A 10269-nucleotide genomic window follows, 5' to 3' on the forward strand; every position below is an offset into this window, starting at 1 on the left:
TGATTTGTCATATGTAAAGTTGTAATTTCTAATTTCTCAGAAACTGAGATGGTTATATTGGTTATATTAGCTGTAAGTGATTACCACTAAAATTCACTGAAGCACTTGAAGTATTATTCTGTATAATGAGTCTTTATATGTCTTGCACTTTTTAGACTTAATTACATTTTTGAAGGACATACTAATTTATCGAGATTTACCGATTCAAGAAATACTCTGGTTATTTTAATCCAACATTTTATTTCAGACACATGAACAATTTTTTTTTACATTTTACAGTGTATTTTCTTATGCTGAAATGATTCTCTGGTACCCAGTGACAGTCTTGTTTTGAATGATTAATATTGTAACAGTAAAATACTTAACTGTGCATTTGAATATACAGTATCACTGACATCGACTGAAAAGATATGTACAATAGCTCATGACTGCAAATATTCCAAACATGTCAGTTTTGTCAGCATAAATAAAAACTCGGTGTTTCCATCTGGAATCACTCACATGATGTTTAATCCTTGATAGAAACTTAAATCGCCCCCCGCCTTTTGCCTTCTAGTCAAAGTATATGCCAACAACAACTTTGCAAGATCAAAGACATTAACAAACAATGAGCTATAAATGTAGCTACAAACAGACATTATACAGTAAAAGAGACTAGAGTTACAAAATGTAAGTTTTTTCTACTCAGCAGACAACCAATCTTTTCACAGTAGTTCACAAAGGCCCAGAATGGTAGGAGAAAAAAAATTAAACCATCAGACAAACATTAAATGGAATGAATGGAGTTCAGAAAAAGCCAGGCACATTTTCAAACTAACAGAAAACAAAACATATTGACTCAAAAAGTAGTTATTGCAAAGACAACTGAAACTTCATGGGAACATTTTCAACCTTAATATGATTTACAACAGAAAAGTTACCAGAGTCCCTCAGGTTGTTTCTTCTTTACCCGAAAAAGCAATGCAAGAAGTTCATCACTCCTCAAGCAAGAAAGTAAACTCCATGTGTTGCAAAGCGTGCTTTTACACACCTGACAGCAAGCGCCGATACAACATTACATCATAATGAGAATGTCGATTCCTGCTGATGCAATCTGTGAGAAACAGTAACTAATCCGTATAGCAATTACAGTCATAAAGGCAATATTATTCCTTTAAACACTGCAGTCAAAACTCAGAAAGAAACTCAAATAATAACATTTTGAAGATTAAATTTAGAAAACATCTAAAAATAAATTCCACTTTCATCAACTGACAATTCTTCATATAGAAAAAAAAAATACATTACATTCAAGAGCTTAAAACCAGGGAGTGATGTGAGATGAAACAAAACTGCTCACCAGGGCAATAATAGCATTGAAACTCTCTGTAAATGCATTTTTTTCTGCTAATGTCAGGACAGGTGCATGAAGAGACTAACTCTGTCAACAAGCTAAAAATCTGAGGATGGATGACGAGGTGCCAGAATTGTTTTTGAGTCAAACAAAGGCCTTTGTTATGTGAAGCATTGAAGCAAAACTGCTGAGGCGAGTAATTAGAGCTGCTGCCCGCGACGGATTTCAAGTTTTCAAAGGTGCCATTTCTGGTACAGTATTTCTGCCATTCAAAGCAATTTGTAAACGTTTCTCAAGTCATAGCAAAAAGCAAGCATTTCTACATTCAAATGTTACAAATACAGTAAAATCTACAGTTCAAATCCCTTTTATTAAACAGAATCTTTCAAAGTGTGTGAATTCTGTCTGAATCTTGCTCATGTGCAAACCTAACTCCCTTCAGAATAAAAAAGCAACTCCCTCAGCAAGCTCGACGAACCTCGGTTTCCTTTTTTACTCACAGTCAAGCATGCATTAAAGCGTTCAGATGGATCAATGACTTGCACCACTTTACACACGAGCAACTTTGAGAACAGAGCTGCAATGAGGTTGCACAAATGAAAGCAAGTTTTTTCCCCTCACAATGACACGTGCAGTGCAACCAAAACACTTAACACCACTGTAAGGAAGACCCAGAAATGCCTCGAAATATGAACAATATTCTTACATAGCAGCTCCCTAAGTTACATTTTTAAACATATTCCGCTACCTTTTGATCAATAGCAAATTTATGGTAAATAAAACTGATAAACCAGTCCTTATGTAAATCTTTGAATCAATGGTGCGACCCACATTTTCATTTTGAAAATCAATAATTAAATGAATACTGACATCAATAAAGGGTGTGTAAAGCTCTCTTTTCTAGCAGTTTACAATCAGAGAAATAAAAAAATGCCAAAAAATCAAAAAGAACCGAAACAGGCCACGATACAGCATCAGCAATTTTTTTTAGATATCAGGTAAAGTTCTGCTTTAACTTCATACCCTACATTTAAAACATTCTCCCAATTATACACAAAGACCTGTCTAAAAACTCTATTTAAAAGATACATACATACTTATGTCCTAATTTGTGGCAGAAGGTTTCCCGTCTTCAAGGTAGTCGTAAGAGACGAATTACTTCATCAAATATTCCTAAGTGTGCCATAAATAATGTAGCTTTTAAAGGCGCTTAGCTTTTGTGAGTCATAAATACAGCAGAGGACTTTACTTTTATCACTGACTTTGTATTTATAGCTGCTGTTAAAATATTAATTTCACTTTTATTATGTAGATAAACTCTCTGCTGCATAACACTATCTCTACTGTCAGTTTTGTGGTTTAGTAGTAGGTATTGTTTGCTTGATCTGTGCAGACCTAACCGATTTTAGCTTTGACTACAATTTGCCTAAAGCCGTGATTGGTTTTTACTCATGCTGTTCTCTACTATGAGTTAATCCCTTATTTTTTATTCCTCTGGTTATCCTTTTTGGTCTTTTTTTTTTTTTACTGGATCATTGGGTCATCATTGGGAGAGACCAGAGTTGGGACACTGAGAAACGTCTTGGCTTTGTCCTCATTCTTGCTGCTTGTGTTGTCAGACACGGTGGTGAAGGAGAGATGGTCGTGCTCCAAAATGGCGAGGCGGTCCTGGGGCTTCTCCTTCTTCAGGTAGAACATCTTCCTGAGCTGCTTCAGCTGCTGCAGCTCACAGAAGGTCTCCAACACCACCAGCATGACTATCAGACCCAGAATGAGGTAGACTGGGGAGAGAAACACAAGAAATAATTACAACAAGTAATTAGAGTAAGAAGCATTAAAGCAAGATCTGCGTGTTTCAACATTTCCAAAATCTGTTACTTTTTACACTACCACAAGAGGGCAGTAGTTAGCTATCCATGACATTAGGAAGCAAAGGTGTGCCTCTCTTGAAACTATGCCCTATGTGTGTTTAGACATTGAATACATCTGTATTAACATTACTAAAACTTAAAGTTTGAAAAATCTGTTGTTTCATCAACAATCAATTATATTCTTGTGAGAGTTTCTTGTTGGCCTGATCTCTGTATCTCACTGAGAAGGCACTGACTGCTTGTCAGCACAGACAGTAACAAAACAAAACCGTTTTTAAATCAAGGTCACATAATGCTTATGCAAATACTGGTGATGTCACTTCCTACACTTGTTTTGCATAAAGGAAGTTGTACAGCTGATGTTATTTTTTGCAAACAAGTGCGTTCTGTTGGAGACTTTTCCTCCTCCTACAGACTGACACATTGTTCCTGACTGACGTCACCTCTCTGGCTGCTGCGCGCCCCACACCCACGTCACAAATGTCGGAGACTGTTCACTACAGCAGCTCTTGGCATTCGTACACACCCACAGCTTGTCAAGACTCCGCGCTCTCAAACTGAGTTTTATTCAAGACACTATTAGCCCCTAACAGGGCCGCCGACAGCAAGCTGTGCAAGTCACCCGGAAAATGCAGTGCATGCCTCAATGCCTCCAGGAGGCCATGGCCCAGTTTGAGCTCAGCACCATCTTGTTATGGTTTGAAACACACAGGGAAATGTCAGATGCTGCTTTCTCAGCAACTACTCGCCACTTTTAATGAGCTATGTACTGTATTTTGTTTAGAAATCTGCAGTTGTGTGGGTCCAGCAGGAGTTTTCATCAGCTGTCATGGAAAAATGTGAGAATGACCACACATTCCAGCTACTACACCTAAATTATTAATGTAAATTAAACTGTGGGGTTTTATTCAACCCCTAATTAGTAAAAGGTGCAACAAGCAAACATGCAAAAACAAGTGCAGTAGCAATTAAATTTAGTTTTGCTCAATTGCAGGGTTTTGTGATATTTATGCAAATATTTTAAATATCTAACTGCTCTTATTTGAAACAAAAAGTAGCAATTATTCCTACAGCTGCAAAAAATATTAAGATTATAGAGACATGGTATCTAAAATACATTTAAGATCATTTTGATGTGGGATGCCAGTAAGCTTTAGCTTACTGTTCTCTTTACAGAGTAACAAGTTGATGTTAAGTGATTAATTTATCAGGTTTTTGGATGGTGTTTAAAATTGACCTCTTTTGCCCTGCCAAGCACAGTATTTAAAACAGTGTTACACAAAGAGCTGGTTTCCATGACTGTGTTTTCAAGGACCAGAAATATTTCTGTTCACTAATCAATGCATCTTCCGCGAAAGTAACTTCTTAGAACACTGGTTTATCTTAATATCAGTAACACGTGGCTTGCATGAGACTGTGACAGCTCTACTTATCAACATTATTTAATTGTTATAATAATTGCTTTTAAGTACTTTTTTATGTTCAATTGTATCAGTCTTTTTTATGACATCTGAAAAACGTTGTAGCACTGACAGAACGAATAAGCATTTCAGGGATTACAGTAATTTACCTATTTCACCAACAGAAAACACACTCTTTGTACGTGACAGTTTCAAGACTAATGAAAAGTCAGTCTGGTACCTCTCTTCTATATTAGTAATGAGAATTTGGTCCTGTATTAAATGTGAAATGTACTTTTTGTTTCCTCTGATTTGATTGTTTTTTTGATAACTCGTTTCGTACAGCTGTTTTTCGTACTTGCTGCATGTTTATGGTGATATAACAAAGAAAGAACGTCATCAATGCGGCTTTCACACACAGGTCAAGAAGATGACCTAGTTGATTGTTTTCCACGTATGCAGGTCGAAGCTCGCCATCATAAATTCTAGATGTCATAGAATAGATCCAAACTTTTCATCCTGCATGCCTAATCTGAGAAAATGAAAGTACTTCACTCTAGATATTTTACGTAAAATGACTCAATTTGAATGGGATTTTAGTGGATTTATATTCACCCAATGCAAGCAAAGAAGCAATCAGTAAATCACTGGAGGTAAAAGGTTTAACATTATGGGTTCTAAGGATTCTGGGATGCAGTTATAGCATAACCAGACTTTGCATTTATTAATATTCACCTTTCCACAATTTACCATTAAGATGAACTTATCTTACCAGTTCATAATTGAAAAGATGTTAAAAGAAAACAAGGACTTCATTTTACTTTACCTGAACTTTAGAGCACAATTCCTAACTAAGTTTGACACAAACAGAACACTGAACATAACCAAAAGAATGCCATAGCCACAGTGAACATGGCGGTGGGTGCATCATGATCTGGCATTTCTTTTCTCCATTTAGAGTTTGTATCAGCATGGATGAAAGCATGAACACTTCCAAATCACAACCAGTTTCAACCACAGACGTTCAGGTGTTTACCAAAAGGTTAAATGTTAATGTAGATTACATTTTCCAGCCTCTCTGTAAGTCCAAGTTAGGTAAAATAAATTGCAATTATATCATCATCACAACATCAGCGTGCAATATTCACATCGCAATGGACTGCTTGGAGTGCAATAGTTGTTGAGTAATATATTCCAGCTATTCTGAACTTGCATTTTACATGCTAAAGTAATAATTAGCTGGTTGGACAGAGTCTCACATTGGACATTAATTGCATTACACAAAAGGCTAAAAGTCAAAGAAGGAATGAAAAGAATAAAATAAACAGATGTTGTATCAGATGTCATCATTGCAATATTTACTAATATTATCACCTTTGCAAGATTTTCTAATACCGTGCAGCCTTACTCTAAGTATACATCAAAATAGTATCTTTTCCCATTTCTTTTTTAATCAGGTAAATTGATGGGCACCACACTAGGTTAGACATGCCCAAGGACTGGATTTTTCTATTTAAAAGGATCTTCTGAGTGATTTCTAATGCAATAATTATGTTTATTTTATTGTAAAGTATGCTAATAACACAACAAAACTATCTTTTTTGTAAAAAATGAAATTCAAATGGCTTGTATAGTGGATCTTCTCTTCTATAAAAAGCCTTAGAGGTAAATCAAAGTATTTATGTGGTTTAAAGGTAATAGTAAAAAAAACTAGTTATCAGTCAGATTAACATAATAATCAAGGCAGCATCATGACTCTACATTTTACCACTGATACAAATATAGAGGACTAAGAGTTTCTACCACCACCCTCAAATGGTAGCATCTCATCAGCACTCACCAGTGATGCCCACTTTATACAGCTCCCTGAACTTCTGATTGGCTGCTTCTCCTGGTACGTAGTCTCCGAGGCCAATGGTGCTGAGTGAAATAAAGCAGAAATAAAAGGACTCCAGGAAGTTCCAGTTCTCCTCCAGAGCAGAGAAGATGGCCGCCGGGATGAGGAAGAAGCACGAGACGGCCAACATGCCCAGTAGGGTGGCGTGAACGATGGCCACAAGCTGCTTGGACAGACCCCATCGTGTGTGGATGTACGTAACGGGCCTCCGAGTGCTGAAGACCATGATCCTTTGTACAACGGCAGTGAGGAAGAGGAGGGTAAACGGGATGCCAATCACGGAGTAAATAATGCAGAAGGCCTTGCCGCCATCTGATAGAGGTGCTGTGTGACCGTAACCTGTTGAAAAAACAAAGAAAATTAATCAGCATAAAAGTTTGCTTCAGCAATTTTAACACAAGAGAGCACAGTTTATTTTCAGTGTCTAGTAATTGTGTGCTGATACATAGTTTTGGTAAAAAGTATTCAGTTCCTTCAAGATTTCTAGAAGCAATATAAAGAAGGGAGGGAGATAATACATTTACATATGTATTCAATGAGCACTTAATAAAATCAGCAATGCAACACCTCAGGTTTTCACAGGTGTGAGTCTGCAAGTTTCACAAACCCTTTCTATGACCAGTTCTCTAATTCTCAAAAAACAGGAACGAACCTCAGACAGGTGGGATGGAAAGTTTCAGCAGCGGGGTTGGAATGAAGAACCACAGAAGATTTCAGTTACCTTAGAAACAATTCACTTCAGGTTTGACTTCTTCTTTACTTATGGTACTTTTCACAGTACGGTACTTATTTTCTAAGTCGAACTATTTGAAATCCTGCCTTGTAAAAAATGTTAACCTTTGCTCTGGTAGTCTACATTTCTGAGAGAAATGTAGACTGGAAAAGGCTGCCCTCTCCACCATCTTATTTAAACTTAAGGCCCTTTCATAGAACATCTGTTTACCTACATTTTTTTTTTACCTGTAAGGATAGTATTAATAGTATTTCACATGTGAGAAGGAAACTCATGTACTAAACCGAATCAAGTCTTCTTTTAGAACCCCGAGAGTGTTTTGGGTGTTTTTTGAAAATCTCCCCGTGGGTTATCGTCTTCCTTTAAGAGAAGAATTACTTCCACTTATTTTTCTGGTTTCAAAGGTCAGACTGGCGCACAGCTGCACCAATGTTTATTCTTCTGTAAGATTAAACCATATCCATAAAGGAACCAGAACCAGGACATTACCAGGTAGTCATAACTGCTACACTTCAGAGAGATATATTGAGCCTGTTAGGACACATTTAATGGCACCCTTATAATTTGTAATGCATTGTGACTTCCTACTTTAACACTGGATTTTACTTTTCACTTGTTAAGAATATATTTCTCTAAGGCAGTTTTTTCCTCTTTATGTGCAACTCACTTTTTACAATTTTATTTGGATATTCATTTAACTTGGTCCAACTTTTTATCATAAGAATTCCAAAGTCCCTACTATTACAACGGAGAAAGTGAAAGGATTTTATTTTTGCTGCCAGAAGAAATAGTTGTAATGCAAAACCAGCCCCTCCCCCTCATGTTGCTGTGCACTGCCTATCAACTGGATTTTTTCTGTTCTGATTCTAAATGAAAGGTAAAATTTCTGCCTAGAAATATTTCTACTATACCAAAAAGTACCCTCTCTCCCTTGTGCTCTTGGGCGTTTATGAGTCAAATAAAAACAGGTAGTAGATAATACATATTATTTACATATGTATTCAGTGAGCAATGGGCACCTCAGGTATCCATGGGTGTGACTCTGCGAGTTTCACAAACCTTTTCTCTGACCAGTTTTTTTAATTCTCAACAGAAATATTTCACCACAGGCAGGTCGGATAGGAGGTTTCAGCCACAGCATTGGAATGAAAGTACCAGGAGAAAGTGAACAGTTTTTATTCTGCCTGCCAGAAGCAATCAACTAATATGTTATTGTAGTAGTGGTAAGGCGTATTGCTGTTTTTGTTTGTTTGTTTGTTTTAAATAAAAGCAGTTGGAATATTACATATTTTTTGTTTTAAATGTGTGTGTAAATGGCATCTGACTGTTAAAATGTGATAGTTTTGCTCAAGGTTTTGCTCTGAATAGTGAAGGTCAACTAAAAAAATACCAAAAATACATGAGCAGTGACAGGTTTAAGTCACACTGTTATTTGAGAAAATTAGTAGTTGCGGAATGAAGTTGAGGTTTAGACAGGATTAGGTTGATGTTCTTTTGAGATCAAATTTGAAGCCATGTTGTAATGTGGGTGCAAAAGTACGACATCGTAAGCTTTACATGCTTTTCTAAGGTGTAGCTTTTAAAATATCCTAACTTACTGAAGTGAGGTGCATTTTGTAATAAAACTGTAGTGCACACATTACTTGCCAAACAGTAGCAAAGTGTCTGATTTCCAGTAACAAAAGCTAAAAATTATTTATCAATATAACAATGGAAGAGTTTAGACTGAGTTCTGCATTAGACATAAGTCTATAAAATCGCAATGTTATGAACCCAGTTAACTATTACCACAGGAGATATCATTAGGATTGTATGTTGCAACCTCAGATAACTGCAGCCATGTGGTTCTAGCAGATTTCCCGAAATTCTTTGTCACTTAAGAGTATGGCAGAGTACATTTCCTGTTCTAAATTGGAGGACACGTCTTTAAAAATGTTATTAATCTACATTTAAAATGCAATTACCAAGTATTTGGTAAAGAAGATGACAAAAACAAATCTTAAAATTGTAATATAGGTCAGATTCTGTCTTATATTCGCGTTCTGTTTTGTGAAATAGATGCAAAAGATGACTGAAGATTAATAATTAATTGACATTGAATGCATTTTACTATAGGGCCTATTTATGAATTATTATTATTATTATTATTATTACCAACATGGCAACAGTTAGGGGTTCTGTATGATGTACTTAAAGTCAAACAGACATATTACGTGAGGATGACTCCGTAGATTCTGCTGCGCACCTGGAGGACAGCGACTACAGCAAGCATCATACAACAGTGACCTACCTGTGGTGGACAGCACCGTGCTGGCGAAAAACAGCGAAGAGGTGAAGTCCCAGTTCCAGTTAGCCGAGGCATTATTGAGAATAGAAACCCCATAATTACTGGCATCTAGGGCTTTCTTTAAAAACCGCTCCAGTCGCTCCTCGGACAGACACTCATTTTCCAAGAGGAACTGCTTTTTGACGGCCCTCAGCTCCTGACGCAGTTGGTCTTCGTACGGTAGTTCGACCGACGAGAAGACGACGGCGCCGAATATGAGATAAAGGAGATAACCCAATATTAAAGACACGAAATACCACGTCGATTTATGATTCTGTATCAAACGCACACACGAATTGCTGGCTAGAGACTGGAGCATTTTTACCCGGGTTCCTAAATCACCTCGGTAATAATTTATTACAGCAAAGTAAGTCTACCCTACTGTACACACAGTGATGTTAGGAGACAAAGCTCAAATGAATATCCTCTCCTCCCCTTCACGGAACCTGCTTTGGTTGTTGATACTTTTATGTACCATCGTAAATCTCATGCGTCTCTGTCGTCACCAGCGCCAGTTCTCACGTATATGTTGCACATGGAGAAAAGTTATAAGGCAAATCGCTAGTTTGCCTCCAAAATTGATGTTGGCATTTCGCAACTTTTAAAGGCATGTTGTTAAATGCGCCAATGTCAATAGTTTCTCGTATTTCCGAGCTTCAATTTGGCCGTGAAGGCAGCAACACGTGTGAGACCCTTTGTGACGTCCGCA

At 37.0% G+C, this 10269-nt stretch overlaps 1 protein-coding gene across 2 annotated transcripts; it reads right to left on the reverse strand.

The window, feature by feature from the left end:
* Positions 1 to 220: 220 nt before the first annotated feature.
* kcnk1b (potassium channel, subfamily K, member 1b) lies at positions 221 to 10031 on the reverse strand. Of its 2 annotated transcripts, XR_003594168.1 has the most exons (4): positions 9525 to 10031; positions 6445 to 6840; positions 1898 to 3114; positions 221 to 1715 (listed from the first exon to the last, which is right to left on the reverse strand). XR_003594168.1 is itself a non-coding variant. In XM_028007268.1 (3 exons), the coding sequence occupies exons 1-3, from the start codon at positions 9877 to 9879 to the stop codon at positions 2858 to 2860; spliced, it is 1008 nt and encodes a 335-aa protein (XP_027863069.1). In that variant the 5' UTR covers positions 9880 to 10031; the 3' UTR covers positions 221 to 2857. The 2 variants fall into 2 exon arrangements, 1 of the variants encoding a protein (XP_027863069.1); XM_028007268.1 differs by having other exon boundaries at positions 221 to 3114.
* Positions 10032 to 10269: the final 238 nt, after the last annotated feature.

Source organism: Xiphophorus couchianus, chromosome 22 (assembly GCF_001444195.1).
Source record: "Xiphophorus couchianus chromosome 22, X_couchianus-1.0, whole genome shotgun sequence".
Classification (NCBI taxonomy): Eukaryota; Metazoa; Chordata; class Actinopteri; order Cyprinodontiformes; family Poeciliidae; genus Xiphophorus; species Xiphophorus couchianus.

Coding starts and splice junctions, on each gene's coding strand:
- kcnk1b (XM_028007268.1), bottom strand. CDS start 9,879: ATGCTCCAGTCTCTAGCCAGCAATTCGTGTGTGCGTTTGATACAGAAT. Junction 6,841..9,524: donor CACGGTGCTGTCCACCACAG/GTAGGTCACTGT, acceptor TTTTTTCAACAG/GTTACGGTCACACAGCACCT. Junction 3,115..6,444: donor GTATAAAGTGGGCATCACTG/GTGAGTGCTGAT, acceptor TTCTCTCCCCAG/TCTACCTCATTCTGGGTCTG.